General features: G+C 32.2%; 1 protein-coding gene across 2 annotated transcripts in view; it reads left to right on the top strand.

The window, feature by feature from the left end:
* LOC129807262 (uncharacterized) overlaps positions 1-23,216 on the top strand; it is a 200,427-nt gene that overhangs the window by 163,532 nt on the left and 13,679 nt on the right. The window contains exons 13-15 of one of the 2 annotated variants that reach the window (XM_055856409.1): positions 7,095-7,228; positions 12,774-12,956; positions 21,400-21,489. In XM_055856409.1, the coding sequence (XP_055712384.1) occupies positions 7,095-7,228; positions 12,774-12,956; positions 21,400-21,489 (407 nt within the window). Of the gene's footprint in view, positions 1-7,094; positions 7,229-12,773; positions 13,068-21,399; positions 21,490-23,216 lie in introns of both variants that reach the window. The other variant, XM_055856408.1, reaches the window with a different exon arrangement.

Below are 23,216 nucleotides of genomic sequence, written 5' to 3'. Positions count from 1 at the left end.
GTATTTGCTAAAATAAATTAAATTGAATTAGGAACATTTTGCTGTTAAACCATGCCAGGAAATATCTCGATATTTTCTATTGGACAAGAAAAATAGCAATAAAATTGAAAAATTGTCCTTATTAAATTTTAGCTTGAAACTTTATAAGGTAAAGTACCCTTTATTCGACCGGTTCCTCTATTCGACCGGTAGATTTATTTATTCAATTTAATTATATTTGCTATAATATTTTGTGTATGATCTAACATTAATAGGTCAATTATTCTTTAAATAATACGAATCAGTGACAAATTCATAGAAATTGATGAAATTCACCATCAAATATTCAAAAATTGACCCACCGGTCGAATAGAGGAACCCGGTCGAGTAAGGGTACTTTACCTTAGTTGCTTCGACAGCCAATTGCTCCTTTGAGTGTACTAAATGTAAAAGTTTTACTCTCTCACACAGAAAACTATCGCGAAAGTTTGAGAGAGTATAAAACTGCGAATAATGCAAAATGCCATGATGAGAGCGACAGGAAAAAAATTCTATGGAAATTTGGCATGAACAGGAATTAGAATTTTATATTTATAGCCCCTGGGAAATTCATAGGATATGTATATATAAGAGTTGAATGTTTGTTCAGGAGATAGATCATTTGCTTTAAAATTTAAGGGTTTCTTTTTCTCTCCCATCTCGCAGAGAAATTCAGTTTAAATTCGACAAGAGAAAAAAGAAGTCAACTTTTATATCAAGATTTCAACATGAATTCACACATGTTCATATTTTGTGCTAGGAAAAGCAGTTGTTTTTTTTTTTTTGAGGAAAATAGAAAAGAAAGAAAGATGGAAAAGAGTAGAAAATACATAAATTTATGATAGTGTTTTGCTGTATTTGGTGAATTTACTTTTCTCCTCGTGTATTACTTTTTTTTTGGCACACACAGCATCTTTTAGTATTTAAGCAAGTACAAGATGGTTTTTCCTTAAACTATATACAAGAGATAAAGAGACGAGGTATAAAAGCTCATCTCAAGAGGAAAGGGCGTGCTTTTGTTGAGGAAATGCATTAAAAATAAATTATTCAAATAAAGAGACAAGTATGAATAATAAAAGATTCAATTTCGACATTGCAGGCAGAAACTAATTAATTTTGCATAAACAATTAAATAAAATGCCGCAGATTCTTTTTTTTTCGTTCGTCAATTTTGTATTAAATAAATCTGTCGACACATGCAAGTAATTTATGGAGAAAATTACACGGAAATTATTTAATTATTGGCTTGCCTGGAAATAAATTTCTGCTTGCAGTGAACGGGAGAAATTCTGTTGGATTAATCATGGAAGGATAAAAAAAAATATCATTTATAAAAAAATATAAATAGATTGGCTTTAGGAAGACCGATCCTGCAAATGAAATTTTCTCTGCGTATAATTTGTAAAAAAAAATATTGAAATCAGACTGATAATTATTTCAATTAATTGAGAGGGATGTATGTCTTCTGAATAATTCGTGATATGCTCAATATTCACTCTAATGGCCTCTACATACTAGAGAAATTTATGTCCATATTGAAGAGTTTTTTTTTTCTACAAAAGCGTAGGGAATTTGCTTCCATATGGACATAAATTTTTCTAGTGAGCCCAAACAGAAGTAGATTTTGATTCTCCAATAATATCTTGGATAAAAGGTAAATGGAACTCTATTTGAACAAAAATTCGTTGAAGTTTGAAGAATTCAAATTCAATTTCGAATTTTCATACTGAATTTTCGGACAATGTGGGGAAAATTTATCAAATATCACACTAAAAAGCTGGCAAAAGAGTTACTTAGTGATTATGGAGTGATTAAATACTGGGGCAAGAACAGTAAATATCGTTGTTCTATTTTTTTCCTCACACCAATGTGAAGACCGTCGAAATTCGAACTGAATGTACTCAGCCACCTTGCGGAATTATCAAGAAGTAAGAAAGTATCTTTTTTGGATTTTCAAATAGATTTTCGAATGTGTCAACATCTACTAAGGCAAACTACAATAGAATACAATCATTCACCGTTTACTGGTTCTCAACCGATTTAAACCGATTCATAAATCACTCAAAAGATCTCACAAAATAGTTTTAAGAATAATAGAATTGATTTTCGGGCAAAAATTACTTATCGGTTCAAAACCGGGTCATTACTAGTTCACAACCGATTTGAACCGATTTATAAAGCGCTCAAAACTTTGTCCAAAATACACCTCAAGAGCAATATAATCAATTTCCGGATAAAAATGAGTAAAACTGGTTATGAATCGGTACATTACATTACTGGTTCAGATCCGATTGGAACTGATTTAATTTTATCGAAAATTCCAAGACCTTTCCAACGAACCCACATGTGATACCACTCCGATGAGAAATATGTTATCTAGAGCCTTTTTAATCTTCGAATTTGAAAAACCATCATTATGAATCATTCAACGACATTTTTATATTAAAACGAAATGTCTGCCTGGATAATCTCTAAAAAAATACCCAAAAATGAAAAAAAAATAGCACGACGCGTTTTCGAGTAATCCCAAAAAAAAAACATGGTTTTGAATAGAAGATGCGTGATGCGGGGAAAATGAGGGGCATGTTAATGGGCCCAGGGTTAACTTATAGGGGGTCCCCTGAAGGTTCCAAGTCTCTAACTCTAGCCGTTCGGACTCTAGGCGTAGGAACGACTGAAGAAACAGACGGACGGACAAGCAGCGTGACATCATTTTTTAGAATACGGGAAAATATGAAATGTTCGAGAGCAAAATATGTGCAAAGCCTGAAAGCCTTCCCTTACTCTAAAGCGGATATAAGGGAAAGTACTCTCCCTTCGATTTTCATACCTTCGAATAATGTGAATTTTCCTTGATTATCTAAGAAGATTTACACAAAATTATCACATAATTATTAATAATTGATAATAAACTATGCTAATATTTAATAGAAATGTGTAAGCCACTTAGGAAAAGTAAAAGAAAATTCACATTATTCGAAGGCATGAACGTTCGAAGGGAGAGTACTTTCCCCTACAGTGTTTTGCATTTTTAGCCTAATCTACACTAAAAATAATTTTATGAATTTTAAAATTTTTTGTTTCCGTAAAGTTTTTATTTTAGTACAAAGATATTTTCAATCGTCCTCCCAATCGTTTTCTAATTGATTTAATATACAGCTTTATACCTTTGCACCAAAAAACAGATAATTCGGCCAGAAGGACACACATTGAAGATTTTTTTTAATTTCAACTAATTAAAAAAAATAGTTAATTTCAACTTTGCTTGTTATTAAATTATTTTATTTTTTTCGTATTTTATGTTACAATGGAATTACACATTTGGGGACTTTGAGGGTTTACATAGTTTGTATTTATACATTTATTTAAATGAATACGGTGATACCACTGTCACTTAACTCCATGAGACAATAGACTGTGGCAACTCTCTTTCACCAAAGTTTCATAAACTTTAATTGAATTCTATATACATGTGGATAAATAGTTTACTTAACATTAAAGTTCATTTATTTTGTAATATGTGAAAGTTAAATAATCTACATTTGGTCGATTACATCACCCAATGTGATAAAATTATTTTGACAGCTTTACTTACAGAAAGTGCATTTTTAATTTATAAGTTTTATCAAAGAGATTTCAATGGGAAATACAAAACAGAAATTTTGCGAAAATAATGTTTAACAAAAGCTCAATCAAAGTGGGGCACCTTTGAATGTGGGGCAGCTTTGAAACTGGGATTTTTTGTCTCATTTTTAAATTGAATTGAGCCATATCATAATGTAATTTAGCTTTCAATCTGTTTGTGGAGCTGAATGATATCATGATAAGATTCAATTTTATTTAAAAATAACAAAAAATACCAATTTCAAAGCTGCCCCATTTTCAAAGGTGCTCCTCTTCCTTCTAGCAATATTCTTCTCTCTGTTGTTCATTGTGTTTTTTATTACAAAATTGGCATAATAACCAGGTTTCAATAATTAATGATACCATTATTATCTTAATTAGAAAAATAAATACACTACGGAAAACCATTGAAGCTTCGTACAGTTGCAGCTTCATAAAAAAAAACGATTTTTTCTATATTACTAAATGAATCTACCCATGTCTTTTATGTATTTTTTCATATTTCAAAGATCTCTTCGAAAATTAGAACTATTAAAAGGGATTGTCAGGGTTAATATTTACATAAAAATCTTTAGCTACAAGAGGACTGTTTTTGTGGAAAATTCGCAAACATTACTACCTTGGTAGCTCGGGAAAATCGAACTTTGTAGCCTTGTAAAAGTGTCAGTCAAAATTATTGACCACCGACTTTGGGAAATTTCTCACTGTTTTGGTCCACAGTGTACAAGCCGCTATGCTAGTATATTCGAATCATCGATGGATTCTTTAGAATACTTCTCAAAACTTAACATTTTATTAAATATTTTTCACGAAAATGTGGAAGAAAAACACGCACTTACTCAGCAAAATGAGACTAATTGACTGTCAGAATGCAATGAAAAAATATTTTCCAAGAGTCAGAAAGACATAGGGGAAAGTACTCACCCTTTGAAGGTTCATACTTTCAAAAAATGTGAGTTTTCTTTCATTTTTCCAAGAGATTCACACATTTCTATTTAATATTAGTTAGCTTATAATAAATATTAAATAATAATTATACGATAATTATGTGTAAGTCTCTTACCGTGGTATCACACTAGAGAATTTCACATTAAAATTTTAATGTGATTCACATTAATTGTTGCTGATATGTGTCCTAATGTGCAATTTTCGTGAAGAACTTTTAGAAATCGATTCAATTATTGAGAAAAAAGTGAACTCGAGTCACAAAAATTTGTTTAAATAGATTAAAGTAGCATAAATACGATTGATAATTAATGAGCAAATTAATGAGAAGTGAGCAAATTTATGAGCAAAATTTCCTCATTAAATTTTCATCATGACTACTTTATTGAAGTCATTCGGTTAGTTATTTGTCATTCGTCATTTGGGACTACTACTGCCGGGAATACAAAAATAGAGGCAGCCGATCTGATGGTTTTCAGGCCGTTCGCGACAAATTGAGTCACTAATCGCCGGAACTCACACCTCAGTCGTGATATTGGCTCCCTCATTTTCGTAGTCTAGCAGCTCTTTAAATTCCTCCGAAGCCATGAGGAAAAAATTATTGTCCAAAAAAATTGCACCAGAAAATTTCAACGACACCATGTGAAGGTCACGTTAGGAGCCAATCTCCTTCTTCTCGCTTAGCGGGTCCTTTTGCACGACATAAAAGTAGTGTACAGGAGGAAAACTTCCTCTTCTTCACTAAAATCGCACATTTTCGCTCAAACGACTGAAATGCTTCAAAAACAAAAACACGCATCTGAGAACCCGTGTGCCATCGTGACATTGAGCAATTCTAGCAATATGTCCTAACTAAATCAGCGATTTCGAGTGGTTCTAGAAGTTTTAATGAGCAACTTGTCACTTTAACTTTAATGTGAAATTTTCTAGTATGATAACTCTGTTAGGAAAAGTAAAAAATAATCACATTATTCGAAAGCATGAACGTTGAAAGGGAGAGTATTTTCCTCTGTCTTATGGTGTCTACACACTACTAGAAGCAATTATCGTCAAAAATTGCATTTTTTTTAAATTCTGACGTTTCTGCCTAAATGGCCTCTACAAACTAGTAAAAATTTATTTAAAAATGCTTTTTTAAAGAAAATTTCCCATATCCTTGTAGGCAGAAACGTCAGAATTTTTAAAAAAAAAAAAAGGCAATTTTTGACGAAAATTGCTTCTATTTTGTAGACACGATAAGAAATAAAGGGGAAATTTTCCTTAAAAAGGCAGTTTTTAAAGAAATTTCTACTAGTGTGTAAGAGGCCATTAGAAAAATTCCATAAAAGTGATTTTAAAACACACGATACTTCCTGCAAACAATTAAAACAAGTAGATAAATTTTCCACCTAAATATTGATGTGAAAATTTTTGATCCAGGTGTAGTGTTGACGGTGAAAACAATGCGTACGTAAGTGGACAGATTTTTTACGAAGCTTAGCAAACCGAGGCAGCGTCGTAAAAATCTCCGCAAATTTTCATTTTCCTCTAGAGGAAAATCCAAGGATTTCCAGGAATTTTGTAAGCTGAAATTATGAACCTAATTAGTAAGATAGTTTTTTAAATAGTGGTAAAATTGGTGCGGCTTATGTGGCAATCGGTTTAAAATCTTGAAAATTTGACTAAATTTTCTGTACGACGCTGTAAAAGTTTCTCCTAATTGGAAAAGAAATGTAGAGAAATATTTCTAGTGATATTAGAAGATTCACAGTATGCAATTGTCGTATCTATAATTGTGTATAAGAAACCGTAAGAAAGGGGAGAGTGCAGCAGTTTCACGCAGCAAAGCCTTTTTAGGAACCATTTGCTAAACGAATTAGAACCATATCCTGACTAATTATGTCCATTTGGTTTCTTTTGAACATTGACTATCTGAAAATATACAGAACACTTGCTAAATAATTTATTTTCACCTTAAGAATGTTTATTTTCGAAAGTAATGCATGCGTGAATCTATCCCACTCTCCCCTACAATTGATGGGGAATAGTTTAATTGAAATTAATTTAATTTCTTGACAAGATTAATTTTTTCGCATTATCCAAAAAAAATCCGAATGATATTTTTTAATTATGTCAAATTAATAAAAAATGTATTATTTCCATTTTAATGACAATTTAGGAATGTAATTATTTATTTACGTTAAACAAATCTGTAGTTTAAAATATCGACAAAATTTCATTGGTAAAAGTGAAATGGAATATTTTTAATTTCTGTGCATTCCTTCATTTCTGTTTTTTTTTTGTTTTTTTTTTATCGCTGAAAATCAATTTTGCCTCTGTAGGTGAAACATTGAAATTTAATAAAAAAAGAGTTTTGATACATATATTGTTGACTCTCTCAGAGAAAAAAAATCAATATTTACCGAAATTTTATGGTTTATTTTTCTCATGTGGAATTTCAATTTTTATCCAATGTTATTTTATTCATTCATTCATTGTCTCGTTTTTGTTAATTCTGTATTTTTCAGGTGTGATATTCCCCGAACTCCTCATCGTCGTGCACCTGATTTACCCAATTCTGGTACAGGAAGTCGAACAGCACCACGTTCTGGAAACAATTCCACCCATTCAACATCAATGAGCACTTCCATTGTGGGAATTGGTGAGAAAGATTGTCACATTTATTATCTATATATGGGGGAGGGTATCATTATCAGAAACTATGCACTTTGCAGACTTGTTTGTTGGCAGAGAAGTAATGAAAAAAAAATCCCTAGTCCTTTGAAACTTTCAATTAGACTCTTATCTCTTTGCCAGAAGCAATGCAAAAACAGAGTGAAAAAGACGATAAAACTCCACTCATATTGAGCATTCTTGCAAAATAATAGAATTGTCCGCTAGAGATAATGTTTCATTTGGCAAGAAAAAGAAAAAGTGGAATGCAGAGAGAGAGAGGAAAGAAATGAAAATTTGATCTGATGATAAGGGGTAAAAATTCCGCCCAAGCGGAATTAAGGGATGATTTTTTAGAATATTTTCCAGACAAGAGCAAATTGTGCAATGAGGAAGAATTTATCGGTCATTGTGGAACTTACTAAAAATTGCCTGAAGTGTATTTTGTAGAGGGTTGTAAAGGAACTTTGTTTTTTCTTTGTAGTTCATAAGTATACTCCAAAGTTACTTTCCTAACTAATCTGCAAAGCTTGAGAGTAAGTTTTCTTGTTCACATTGACGAAGAATACCAAACTCCCGGATTATTGCACTAAATTTCTACTTAAATATTGATTTATAAGATTAACGCATGAAGTCATTTCCAAATTAAATTAGTATTTTTATTAGTTTTTTTAGTATTTGAACTCTAAATTGAGTTTTGTAGGTCAAGTACTTTCTGCTTTCCTGCAAAAAACTGAGATAGATATAATAATATTGATTTAAATACTTTGCAGGAGGGATGCTTCTCCAAAAAGGGTTTTTTATACATAAGTAAATGTCCATCGAAAAAATTTCTTGAATAATTTTAGCACAAGTTAAAAAGAAAGATAGTGAGTACACTTCTAATTATGCATGAAATTTCCTTTGGTAAAGGTATAGGTTTTCGCTCTGCCGAAAGGGATCAATTTCTTTCATTCAATACTCTTTTACGCAAGCGGCAGTTTTTGAAGCCATATTAAAACTTTATATGTTTTCCACTAAATTGATTCAGCAAATGATGCGTAAAATTACTTTTGAAATGTCGTCTTCTCATTGGGAAATCAAAATATTTTTTTTCTTTAATAATTTTCCAAGTTTCCTTCTCAGTTTTTCTGCTGGATTTATTATTATTAATTGGGTTTCCTTGCTTCCGTTATCCCTTTGTTAAATGAATTGTTGCTTGATATTCAATATTGTAAAACTAATAGAAACTTTACAATAAAACATCCAAATGTTGTACATTATGCTTCAGTCTTGGATAGACTGGGAATAGGGGAGGGTGGGGCAGTTTAACGACGGGGCAGTTTCAATTTTTGCATATTCTCCTTATCTCTTTGAAAGGAATGAAATAAAACCTTAATGTTACTGAAGCTATAACTGAGATCCATGTTCATAAAAATAATTAATTTCGTAACGCTTCTCGTTTGAGTTCCGTAATTGATTTTATAAAACTGCAATAAAATGAAACTTTTTATAATGTCTTATTTTCAACAATTTCTGAACCGTTGCACTTATCTATCGAAGTAACATAATTGTATTAATTTACTAGTGGTTTTATGATTATTATAAGGCATTTAGCGTTGAATGAATTCTAAGACGGTTCTGACAATTTTGATTTAAGTTCCGAAAGTGCGTAAGGGGCAGTTTCAAGCAAGCACATGGAGAAGTTTCCTGTGTGCAATAATTAACTTTTTTAATCAAAATTAACTTAAAGCAATCAGTGAGAACGTTTTGTAGCTGTTTTTGTCGATAAAGTTCGAAATTTTGGGAAGATGATTTTCTAAAAACTCATTAACAAAAAATTAAAAAAAAAAACAATCTTTCAATGATTTTAAGTGCTTAAAAACGCTAAAGTTAATTGTTATAATATTTTTCAGAATGTTTTCAGCAAGATATTATAATTTTTTTTAGTATTATGACAATTCAAGATTTTAAAATACTATTATAAAACTGTTATACTAAAAACGACATGTTCTAAGGCGACATATTGATCCATTTATGTTCTGAATTAGCTTAGAACTACAAAAGACATTTCTTTCGTATAAAATATTAAAAAAAATTGCTGAATTAATAAGAAATAGGATTGGAAATTTGTGGCGATATTTTATTTTCACTGTATGATCAATAAGAGTTAAAATTCTGTTATAAAGCTCTCGCTCGATTATATTTTTATGTTTTAAAGTCCTAGAAGACTTTAAAAAAATAGTAATTTTAATCAATTCTGATATCGCAAGTTTCATATAAACACATTTTCTCTCTCTCAAAAATTGCCTCATTGTTTATCTTGAAACTGCCCCACAACGGGGGACTTTCACGCATTCTTCCATTCAAATGAAATCATCTTCTCCACAATAGACCAATGAAATTAAAGGATTATTGTTATTGTTTTTATTAACCCGAAACCCAACGGTAGCTCACAGAATATATAAAGTTTTAATTCTGTTTATCATATTTTTACAAAATGATCTCAAAATCCATTTTGCAATTTAAGGGTGAAACTGCCCCACCCTCAAAGCTCATACTTTGTTATTTCCAATGAACTGTGTACTTTGCTGGCAGTTATTAACGTTACTATTGAAATACGTTCCTGAGCCGCTTCCAAGTCATTGCGGTGTCACTGTCACTGTATAAGTTGGGGAGCCAAGAGAGTTAATCCAATCTAGAATCTGGAATCTGGCTGGGTGCTAGAAGATGTGGCGGTTAGTTGCTTAAAAGAACTCATTCTCTATCAATTCTTCCAATTTTAGAATCCGACCGGTAGTTTACATTATTAAAGTAATTCGATTAATGTTTTTGTCAAATTTATTTAAATAAATGAAAGAATAATATACCGTGTCTTAAACATGCAGGCTCTCTTTTAGTTTACCGATTGGGCTCGATGCAGTCGGGTCGGGTTTGGAATTCTAGAATCTTACAGAAAAACTCCACATTTGACCAAGTCCGTTAAAGAATAGGCTATCCAGGATGGTTGAACTTTGATCTTGAATAATTCAAGATGCGGGTCATATATGTGTATGATCGAAATGTTTAGCTAAACTACCTACAAATCATATCCGAATCTGCCAATTTTAAGAAAAATTAGAAAAACATAATTTTGACGTATTTGAGAGAGATATCAAAAGGATGAAGGGAATGAGGAGAAAAAAGAGATTACAGTAGGCTCTCGCTAATTTGGCTCTTTTAGGATCGAGCTACTTTTTAATTCGGACAGCAGTTGAATTTGAAAAAAGTTAGTTGACATTTTTCAAATTTGATTACGATTATCAAATGAAGCAAATATGCTCAAATTTGCCATGATTTGACTTAGTTTTGATGTGATTTTGCATTATTAAGGAATTTTCATGATATTTACAATATATTTGAGTACTTAAACTCAATATGTGTATGCAGATGAATAAAAAATCGTTGCATTTCAAAAAGTTTTTCGCCCGAATTTCTACCTAATTCGGGCTACATTTTAGTCCCAAATGCCCGAATTTGAAAGAGTATTGTAGTATTCAGATAATGTCATTTTACGAGGGTTCATCGCAGACCGAAAATCGATATCTCTTATCGTTTGAATTTTAAGTAGGATAGAATACTAAAAAAACGCGATAAACAGTCATTTCAAAATATGTCTCTTGTCGATATTTTACTGTTTCATTACCGATTGTGATCAATTCATTCGGGTTTGGGATTTCAAGACCTTTTAGAATTTTAAAAAAGGTCTAAATTTAACCAAATCCGTTGAAAATTAGGCGCTCCAGCATTGTTAAACCTAAACCTTGAATAATTTAAGATGGCGATTTTTCCGATGAAAAGTCTCGATGGACGAAATGTTCCGCTAGACTACCTCTAAAACATATCCAAAAGTAAATGAAATCGCCTAGGCCAATTTTGAGATAAGTCTTGAATGCGGTGGTAGCCAAAATCCCGAAAGCCAAAATCTCGAAAGCCAAAATTCTGAATGTTCAAAATCCTGAAAGGGCTAAAATTATATGGAGGAGAATGTATAGAATAATTTGCCAAGACACAGAAGATATCCCTTTGCCTCCAGCAAGCGCAGGTGCAATCATGAGAGTAGCTATGACATTTTTTAAGAATTCGGGATTTTGGCTTTCGGAATTTTGGCCCATTCGGGATTTTGGCTTTCGGGATTTTGGCGTTCGGGATTTTGGCTTTCGGGATTTTGGTTTTCGGGATCTTGACCGGGACCCCTTGAGTGATATGAGATGAGTTTTTAAAGACTTAGAAATTTCCAACTTGGCTGCATCAGACTTAATCGGTAAAGTACCCCTAAATGTTATTACCTTTCCCAAATTTACTTTCCGAATTATCCGGATACTTGTCACTTACGCCAAAACATTTTAAAATGCGCTTTTCTTAAGCAATTTCCGATTTTGAAATGCTTCTACACAGAAAAAATATTTTGTAAAAATATTCGTAAATGTTTGTGAATTCCTATGGGTGAGTTACGAAATGCTCGTGAATCGTATAACCCACAAACATTGTTTGTAAATGTTCGTAAACATACAAAAATGTTCGTAAAATTTTGTCATTTGTTCGTAAATGTTTTTTTCCTGTCGAACATTTTACGAACATTTACGAGCAATTGACAAAATTTTACGAACATTTTTTCTTTGTGTTTACGAACATTAGTAGCAGGAAATTAAAAGTAGGAATTCACAAATATTTACGAACAAATGTTTGTCAAAGTACAAAAAATGTTCGTCAAATGATCATGTTACGAACAATATTTGTGAAAAAAGTACAAAATTTTACGAACTTGTTTGTGGATTATACGATTAACGAGCATTTCGTAAGTCCTCCAAAGGATTTCACAAACATTTACGAACAATTTTACAAAATATTTTTTCTGTGTATGATTTATTCGATTTATTAATCAATTTAGTCGGTAGTAAACGTAGTAAACCAATATCCCAAACACCATGTGAAAAAATAATTCACGGAGAGCTCTTTCTGTGAGTTCGAACGTTCCACAAAGCTGGGATACTTTTCCATCTCTTTTGCTTAGAAAATTTATATTTTTCGTTCTATTGCATTTATTTAAAATGAAAGTAAAAATTATTTGATATTTCTATTCTTCATATTCATAAAACGTGATATCATGAATATTAGAAAAAAAAATTGTTTTCTGTTGTTGTAATATAAATATCAAGAAATTGATGGGAAGGATAAAAGCATAATTATTTCATCCTCCAGTTAGTCTAGCTTTGGTAAATTGGTGGAGAGAATTGGATAGAAGAAATTGAAGAAACTTCCAATTAAGTTGCTATTTTTGCACATCATGGGGATTACTTTGAATATTGTATTTCAATGGATTTTCCTATTCAGAAGAAGAGTGTTTTCTGTTTTCTCAGAACATAATCTCAAGAAAAAATTGATTAAAAGATTGCGTAATTCTGTCTTATTAGCGACGGTTATACGCAATTCCTCGATGGGATATTTATATTAAATCTCAATTGGTATGGAGAACCAGAGATTTGAGATGATAACCATAATTTTTTGTTTTGCAGGAAATCCTGTAGGTGGTCGTCAGAGGAATATCAATCACGTGCTAGCGAGTGGTGAGATGCTGCGTCTGGCGGGTGGTCCAGCCCGTGGATGGTATCCGAAGCAGAGACATCGTCCGGCCTCCACTGAGAATCTCGACAGGCTGCATCATCAGGCTCAGGGATCATTTAGAGCATGGGATGCTGGTACGAGTAGCCGAAAACCGCTCACTCTGCCGCCAAACCTCACACCCAAATTTTTCAACAAGTCGCCACGTGAGGCTTTGCGACGTGTCACTAGTTTACTCATTCGCAAAGGTACGAATAGCCGGGGTTGGTAAAACTGTGAGAGAAACGCGCGGTCCATTTTTTTCCGGGAGACAAAATTTTTCTTTTTTTTCTCTCGCAATTAATAGTCCATTCAACTCGGATGCGATTGAAAACCTCTGGTTAGTCGCTTTTTTGTGTTGTGTCTTTGAGCCAAGGATCAATTCCGTGGGTAAAAGTATTTACATATTTTTCTATAACTTAAAAAAAAAATGATTTGGAGCAAGAACTTTAAATTGAGTAGATGGAAAATCCTTCTTTTGTGCGACGTTTATATTGATATTTCCATATTTTGCATAGAAGTTTTTTTTTACTTATGGAATAAACCCCGCCCACAAACTTCGACCACGCCCATTTAAGGATATATAGCCAAAGATCGATAACTTTTAACATTTCCCGTAGTTTTGAATTCCTAGCAATACCGTAGCTTTTTAATTAAATTTTTCAAAAATACTTTATTGTATTTCTAGAGTAAGTTCTGCCTTGATTTGTTTTTGACCACGCCCCCTTTCGGATAAGTTAAAATGAGGTAATTTTGAACCATTTACAATTTGAAACATTTAAGATTTTCTCACTATTTTAGAGATTCAAAAGGCAGAAATATGTTCCTTTTTCTTCTTAATCATCTGTTTCTTCTAATTTGCAGTCTTTGTTTTCTCTTTGCTCATCTAAAACAGTAAAAAAAATTTGAAGTGTCCCAAATTAGAAATGCTTCCAAAATATCTCATTTTACCTTATATCGCAATCAAATTAAATGTTTTGATTTAAATTATTGCATTTTAGCAAGATAATGTGTAACTAACCTTTGCAAATTCAATTTTTTACAAGAAACTTCGCGTAAAATTGATCACGCCCCTTCCGTAATTGGAGATGTAAAACTATTATAATATTGGGTCTACTACAAAATGCAATAACTTTTTTTTTAATTCCTCTAGTTTTGTAGTAAGATTATTTTATTTTTCGTGAGTGAACTTTACTTCACTTCCGCAAAATATTGTCATTTAGTTATTATTACATAGTAATAATAATAATAATTTTTTTGTAGGGAGGAGTGGGGCAGCTTTGAAATTAGACCTTTTTCTCCAATTTTTAAATTGAATTGACTCTAATCATAATATAATAAATCTGCATAATTGGTTTGTGGAGCTAAATTATATCATGATAAGGTTCAGTTCCGCATTTAAAAATAGGAGAAAAGGCCCATTTAAAAAGTGCCCCACTTCCCGCTAATTCCATAACTCTTCGGAATATGTATTACTTTTTCTAAGTAAACTCTACGTCAAAAAAATTAAAAGTAACTAGAAACTTTAGAATTTTATCTGTATAATAAATTAGGGGATGTTGTCGAATAAACAACTAATAAGCACTTGAGGATTCAAGTTCGCTAATCTGACCTATGAATTCGTAAAATGTTGTCTTAAGTTATTTCGAAGTTTCTCAGATACGCTACAAAAAAAATTTCACATTGTTCTGTAAAAAGAAATTGAGGATAATTCATTTCGTTTTCCTTTTGGGAAAGTTCCACAATGCTTAAAGAACTTAAGTAAAAAATATTCAAAGAAAAGCCTAAAAATAAAAAGCATTATTCACAAATAATTTTCAATTCAATATCCTGAAAATGGCCTATTTGGACTTATCAGAGTTTCATACTGAACAGTTGTTTATCGCAAATTTATCTATGGGCAGTCCATAAAGGATTTTGCTAATTAAAATCAAGCCACGCCCACAACAAAATCGTTCCTGTAAATTATTTCAAAAATGGGATCGGGAATCCTTGTTTTTCCATTTTGTTTTTAGACTTTTGTTTTTCCCAGTTTGTCTTTGGAATCTTTGTCTTCAGTAATTTTTGTTTTTTTTTTTGAAAACTTTGTATTAGGAAATATGTCTTTCATACATTTTGCACAATGATCGGAAATTTTGTCTGTCATACATTTCGCACAAATATATTTTATAACTTCCCAAAAAATTCCCTTTTCTCAGGAAATTCACCTCTTGCCACAAAAGATGAAACTAAAAACTTTCCAAAATAGAAAATTTCCCTTTGCTCTAAAAGACAAAATTAAAAACTTCCCAAAACACAGAAAATTTCCCTTTGCCCTAAAGGACGAAACTAAGAACTTCCCAAAACACAGAAAATTTCCCTTTGCCCTAAAGGACGCAACTAAAAACTTCCCATAACACAGAAAATTTTCCTTTGCCCTAAAGGACGCAACTAAAAACTTCCCAAAACACAGAAAATTTTCCTGTGTCCGAAAAGACGATACAAGAAACTTCCTAAAACACAGAAAATTTTCCTTTGCTGCAAAGGACGAAACTAAAAACTTCCCAAAACACAGAAAATTTCCCTTTGCCCTAAAGGACGAAACTAAGAACTTCCCAAAACACAGAAAATTTCCCTTTGCCCTAAAGGACGCAACTAAAAACTTCCCAAAACACAGAAAATTTTCCTGTGTCCGAAAAGACGATACAAGAAACTTCCTAAAACACAGAAAATTTTCCTTTGCTGCAAAGGACGAAACTAAAAACTTCCCAAAACACAGAAAATTTCCCTTTGCCCTAAAGGACGAAACTAAAAACTTCCCGAAACACAGAAAATTTTCCTTTGCCCTAAAGGACGCAACTAAAAACTTCCCAAAACACAGAAAATTTTCCTGTGTCCGAAAAGACGATACAAGAAACTTCCTAAAACACAGAAAATTTTCCTTTGCTGCAAAGGACGAAACTAAAAACTTCCCAAAACACAGAAAATTTCCCTTTGCCCCAAGGCACGAAACTAAAAACTTCCCAAAACACCGAAAATTTTCCTTTGCCATAAAAGGATGAAACTAAAAACTTTCCAAAACAGAAAATTTATCCTTTGCCCCAAAGGACGAAACTAAAAACTTCCCAAAACAGAAAATTGCGAATTGCCCTAAAGGACGAAACTAAACTTAAAAAGACACCGATGTAATTTCATTATTTTATTTGATAAAATATATTTGTTTAAAATATATGAAAGACAAGATTTCCAAAGACAGTTTCCAAAAAACAACGATTACCAAAGACAAAGATTCCAAAGACAAATTAGGAAAAACTAGTGTAGAAAACAAAATGGAAAAAACAAAAATTCTGCAAACCTTCAAAAATACTTGTAATAGGAATAATTTATTACTTTGTTCTAGGGTTTCATTTAGGGCGTGGTTAGTTTTTTTTGGGCACTCAATTTTCTATATCTTTTTGCTCAACAAAAGCTAAGCTATGGTAAAAAATTAAAGACTCACTGAGAAGATATTCTTAGAAATTATCTTCTATCCGTTCTATCCTATAATGACTCTGCAGATTAGTGTGAAAATCTCTCCATAGAAAAAAATATTTCGTAAAATTGTTCGTAAATCGGATAACCTGCAAAAAAGTTCGTAAAAGTTTGTACTTTTTCACAAACATTGGTCTCAATTCTGAGACCAAGATCAAGATCAAAATTTCAAGCTGTAAATTATTTCCAAGACCAAGATTTCATATTCTGACGCGAAGCATTTATGGAACTTAAAATGTCTTAGCTAAGAACCAAGATTTCAAGATTTTCCACACTTAACGAAACGTCATTTCTGACAAATATCTTCGTTTTTGCCGAATTTGTTGAAATTTCGCAGTATAAATTAGAAAAAAATAATTATAGGTTGTAATAAAAAATGTATGACATGATAATATCGGGAATAAAAGAAGTGCACACAAAATTTGTGACGTGTAATAAACCCTGAAATGCTTATGAAAGATGTCATTCTTTTGCAGGTATTCTCAGGGTGTTGTACTTCGTAACGTACATCTAGAACGTTTTGAACCATTACGATTAAATTACAAGATCAAACATAGTATTTTTCATAGTCATTTTCTTTTTGTATCATCTCATATAGAAACTTTCTTCACCAAAAACGATTTTCGCATGAAACTCTTTAAATTGTTAGTATCTTGAAAATTCTTGTTTCTTGGAATTAATTTCAAGAAAACAAGAAATTTTACGTCTTGAAATCTTGAAATATTGGTTCCAGAATTTCAAATCTTGATATCCACACGGTTTGCGTCTTGGATTTCAAGATCCTAAGACATTTGACAGATTTGACATCTTGATTTTGATTTTTTGATTTCAGGAATACCAAAATCTTGAAATTTTCTTGATCTTGATCTTGATCATGGTCTCAGAATTGAGGCCATTGTATGTAACATGATCACTTGGAGAGGCTTTTTTTTTTGTTCTTTTAGAAACATTTGTTCGTAAATGTTCGTAAATATACAGGAAAAATGTTCGTAAAATTATGACACTTGCTCGTAAGGTTTTGCCAAACAAACAAATATGAACAAACAAATGTTAGTAAAAGAACAAAAAATGCTTGTCAACTGATCGAGTTTCAAACAATGTTTGTGAAAAATACCAGCTTTTACGAACTTTGTTTGTAGGTTATACAATTTATAAGTATTTCTTAAGTTCTTAGTAGGAATTTACAAGTATTCACAAACAATTTTACGAAATTTTTTTTCTGTGTAGAAGTTTTACTAATGAAAGAGGGCGTGGTCTATTTTTTCAGTCTTTTAGCCACTCCCACTAATCTACTAATTGATTATACGATAGAAGATAATTTCTAAAAATATCTCCTAAATAAGTCTTTAATTATGAGACTTTATTTTTTATTTGAGCAAAAAACATGGAAATTTTTAAAATGCGTCGTCCTACTTCTATGCAAAATTAAAAAAAAAGAAAAAGAAATAGTGAGAGGTCGCACATAATTAACGAGTTTCGAATGTTCAATTGTAGGGATTGTAGGTGTTATGAGTAGGGGAAAGTCGTCTGCCTTCAAACGAAAAATTAAGTTCCAAATTTAAGATTTTTTTCTGAAGAATCCACAAAATGGATTTTATTTTCTACTACACCAAAAAATTCTCTTGTTCATTCGGCGTATATGATTACCTCATTTAGCACTCGCAAGTCCTCAGTTTTTCCGTCTGAGGAAATTAAAAAAGTGATGTTGATTTGTATGAAGGCAGCTGGCATAGTCTGCCTTCAAACGCGAGGCAGCTGCCTTTAAATGTTCTTTTTTTTCACTGAGAATATTGAATCAATAAAACTAAATGGGCTATAAATGATTAGATTGAAGCCTAACGCACTCACTAAAATCATCACTGCAGTCAAAAGACATTACACAATAACTTTTCTTCACATTTTTCTGAAGCACTGTTTTGCACTTGAAAATTTGGAAGAAAAAGCCATTGAAGTTGACAATTGTCAACTTGAAACATCCCGGCCGGAGCAAGATAGCAAGTTATAAGTATTTGTATGACGTTCGTCAGAGAAAAGTAGGAGTTCGATTTCACATGTTTTGATGTATGGAAAGAGGGGATTTAAAGGCACACGACATTAGCATTTAAAGGCTGCTGCAGGGTGATATTTGCAAATTTTTGCCATCCACAAAAATTGTGTCATCTGAACCAAAATGTATTAACAGAAATATTAAGCCTGATTAACCTTCTCTGTGTCACAATGGAAGATTTATTTGTAAAATGATTTTTACTATGAAAAATCACATGATTTGTGGAACATCAAAATTACAGTTTAGAGCTCATTTTCACTTTTTTTGATCTAGCATCTATGAAATAGGAGCTAGGCTTTCCATTTTTTGATGATTTGTGAGGATGATGGATAGCTACCTAATAGTTAATAGAATATAATTTATGCTTTTGAGAACAACGAAAAAATCGCAACATTTGAAGGCTGCTGCATTTAAAGGCAGACGACTTTCCCCTACGTAATTTTCTTCTGATGTGAATTAAGCAGCGAGTAGCCTGCCGATTGTCTCAAAATATTCCGCAAGAGATCATTTACTTTTTCGAGATTCTATATTTAGGACAAAAAAAGAGAGAAAGAGAGAGAGTGAGTGTAATTTAGTATATTTTAGGCGTGGGTTACGATTCAATAAATTCGAATTATTTAACGATTTCACACACATCACCAAAGTGATAACGACTTTAGGGATATTTATAGCTGGAAAATGACTCATTTTCACTCAAAATAATAATGCCTTTTTACTAATGGTAAGTAATATGCAATTTCCATTTCTTTTCTTTGCCGTCGTCAATGGAAAAAAAAACCAATGCAGAAAAGTGTCTCGAAGGTTTTTATGCTGGAATTTTATTAGTTCCATTGTCGATTAATCTATCATGCGGAGTTTAGAAGGGATAAAAAAAAATATTGCGATAAGCTATAAAATGTTTACTTGAGCTTATAGGGAAGGTTCTCTTGTCGTTCCATAAACACCAACCGTGAGCAATTTAATTTTATATTTCACACCCTCAATCTTCCATGCTAAAATGAGCGAAATATTAATTTCTATTTGATTTGATTTGGCGTACGATAAGGGCAAAAAATAAGCATTTGGGATAAGTGGAACGTTTTAGTTGAATTTTGCTTGAGGGAAGCAATCAAAGGTCAATTTAGAAATTGATTTTTATATCTCACACATGCTCAAGATTTTATCTGAAGAGATTTTTATTTTATTTATTTTCTTTTTTGCGAGAAACTTCTTGCTATTTTTGGCAATTCGCAGTAACTGGTTATGGCATTTCAACATTTATATTCACATAAAATGTCTCCATTGATTTTCATCAAGAGTGATGGAAAGTCGAGAATGGGACGGAATTAATGGGGCAAAATGTGATGAATTTTTAAGTGAGATCAGTGGGTGATATAAAAATTGATGTGATGTGTGTGGAAGTAAAAATGGGCACGAGTCGTTAGAATTGCGTGTATAAATAGGTTATTTTTGCAAATTTGTAACTCAGATGGAAATAGAGTCATTTGTTTTGATATAAAATTTACAAAATTGGAGAATGGTTTAGGTGAGAAAGTTTACGTAAAGTTAAATGAAATGGGAACATAAAACAATTTAAGAGATAAAGTAGTAAACTTGTGGCGACGTTTAATTAGAAAATTTGGTGTCATTTCTCACATTCAAATCATCCTTCTTGGTGAAAATTTCTCAAATAAATGAGAAAGAGGTTAACTTTTAAAGTGAGGTTATGTTGAGATATTTTATAACCAAAAAAACAAAAAAGATTCCTTTCGAACATTTTGCTATCTTTGTCTGAAAATCAAATAATAGAATTCGCTTTTTCGAAAGGGTGACTTCTATTATTTGCTATTTCATTTTTTGATTTATTGTTGAGGTATTAAATTTTGATACTTTCAAAAAAACTGCTCCGAAAAACTGAATATTTTCTATTTGGTAAATTCTTTATTGTTTTCTCTCCCGAAGTATACGCTTAAGTGTTAATCTGTTTAAGAGAATCGGATGAGTGAACTGCAATAGTAGATAAATGATAGATCCATTTGAAATACCAGTTATTGTACTTATTGCGGTTATGTCTTATAACCACAAATTCAACTATTTCAAATATCATTTTGAATTCCATTAAAAACAGCCCCCAAAAATAAAACAAAAACTTGTAGGGGATAGTGCTCTCCCTTCGAACGTTCATGCCTTCGAATAATGTGAATTTCTTTTGCTTTTCGTAAGAGATTTACACTAAATTAGCACGGAATTATCAACAATTGACGATAAGCCAACTAATATTTAATAGAAATGTGTAAGTCTCTTAGGAAAAATAAAAGAAAATTCACATTATTCGAAAGCATGAACGTTCGAAGGGAGAGTACTTTCCCCTACTTCCTAATAAGAAATTTTAGGTTATATTACAATATTTTCAATATAACCTCATTTTGCAACATAACCTCGAATTTGAGAAATTTTCTCCAATTGAAAATCACATCAAAATCCCATACAACACTCATCCAAAACTCATTCAACCATTTTACTGTTAGTTCAATGCAAAATTTAGAAAACAAAACAAAAATCCCCTCAGCAATTTTTATTCATTCTGCACTGAACAGCATGATGAGTTATATATCCCATTTTTAGCGAACATAGAACCCATTCTAAACTCTCATGTCATTTTTCATGTGTTCTACTCTTCATTCTGTCAGTAGATGTAGAGCAATTAAAAAAAGAGATACATGCAAAAAAAAAACTCAAAATTCTCTTCAAAATATTCATTTAAACAAAAAAAAAGACAAAAACATCCATTCTAAAATGCATTTTGTAAATTTGGCCAAAACAGAAAAAAGACATCTAAATTTTTTTTTAAGCACTAACTAGACCAATCATTGTAATTGCTTTTTTACATTTATGCATTTATTCTTTTTTATCTAAATGCTCTTTTCGCCTAAGCAAATGAATTCCATTTGAGCACTCTTCATTCTCTATTATTTCTTTTTTTTTCTGTACCATTTTTTCCACAGGCAACAATTCTAAAGAAGCAAAACGTGATAGCCAACGAGAAAGGGATTTGCACTTGACACAGTCGCATTACAATCCTTCTGGTGTATTAGGTGAGTTTTCTCTTTTTCTCAACTTTTCTTATTTCTTTCAGATTTTTTTTTATTATTCTCAAGCAAATGAATGTTAATTCTGAGGTAATTTACCATAAATTCTCAAGAGGACACTTCTTTCAGAACAGAAAGAAAAAATATCACCTTATGTTAAAGTGTATGATTAAAGTTTTACAATTTCTCTGAAAAGACCGATGACAAGGCATTGCGAACTTTGTAGAATGCTCGCTCAGATACTTAACTTTGACGCGATGTATGTTCAAAAAATTATGTCAGCATTAAGTTTTTGAATGGACTAAAATATTTAACTATCATTGCACAATTTATCGTGATCGAAAATTTGAGTATTTAACGAAACTTTTATCCACTTCCTCAATAATTTATAATCGGTTATAAACGACTATGAATTTCAATCAGCGCTGATCAGTCTCCATGATCAGCTAATCGGCGCCGATCAGTTGCCATGATCCCCTGATTAGTACTGATTGATCTCCATGATCTGCTAATCGGCACTGATCAGTCTCCACGATCAGCACATCGGCGCCGATCAGTTTCCATAATCAGCTGCTTGCTCTCAATTAATCTCTATGATCAACTAATTGGCGCAAATCAGTCTCCATCATCAGCTAATCGGCGCCGATCAGTTTCCATGATCAGCTGATTGGTACCAATTAATCACTATGATCAGCGCTGATCAGCTTATCATGAAGACGGGTTAGCGCCGATCAGTTCATCATGGAAACTAATCAGGACCGTTGAGCTGGTAATGCAAACTGACCTGACTGTAGACTGATCGGCGCCAATAAGCCAATCATGGAGACTGATTGGTGTGTATTAGCTGATCATAAAGGATGATTGGCAATTGGCAATTAGCTTATCATTAAGATTGATAGATTGAATAATTTATTACTGATCACTGTGATTTATTGGCGCCGATCAGTCGATCATTCAAACTGATTGGCGCCGATTAAGTGATCATAGAAATTAATTGTTGTCGATCACCGGATCACGCATATTGATTGAAGCCAATCCGACGATCATGGGTTTGATTAACGCCGATTAGCCGATTAGCCGATTAGTCGATCGACCGATCATAGAGACGATAGAGACTGAGCAAGGCGAATCAGCTAATCTGCAACTCATGATTATCGCTTGCTATCATAATTCATTGTTCACCCCATGTTTGTCAATCTTAAAAAAAATACAATAGAATTAAAAAGGGGTGGCAAAGCGTTCCAAGTTTTGCGAAATGCTCGAACTCGTGACTTTTAGATGCTATACTGCAAAAGTAATTTCGCATCATTTACCGTTTACCGGCTCTCAACCGATTTGAATCGATTCATAAATCTCTCAAAATATTCAAAAGCTACTGGAACTGGTTTAGTTTTGTCGGAAATTCCAAGACCCGGTTTGTCCTTTTGATTTTCATACCTGAGGAAGGGGAAAAATCGTCCCCAAAACGTCGTATGCGAATAAAATAGAATAAATCTGAAACAGGTCAAAAAACCGTGCATTTATATCATAAAAACCCTGAATTAACCGAACTTTATCGAAAATTCCAAGACCTTTCCAACGACCCCAAACATAACCCCATTTGCTTGATAAATGTGCACTCTAGTGTCTTTTAAACCTTTGACCTTGAAAAACCGTTATTAGGAATGATTCAACGGTATTTTCGTATATGGAGGAAATTTTTGCCTGTATAATCTTTAAAACATATCCAAAAC

Source organism: Phlebotomus papatasi, chromosome 3 (genome assembly GCF_024763615.1).
Source record: "Phlebotomus papatasi isolate M1 chromosome 3, Ppap_2.1, whole genome shotgun sequence".
NCBI lineage: Eukaryota > Metazoa > Arthropoda > Insecta > Diptera > Psychodidae > Phlebotomus > Phlebotomus papatasi.
The sequence above is the reverse complement of the archived record's forward strand: the minus strand, read 5'-3'. Positions and strand labels throughout refer to the sequence as shown.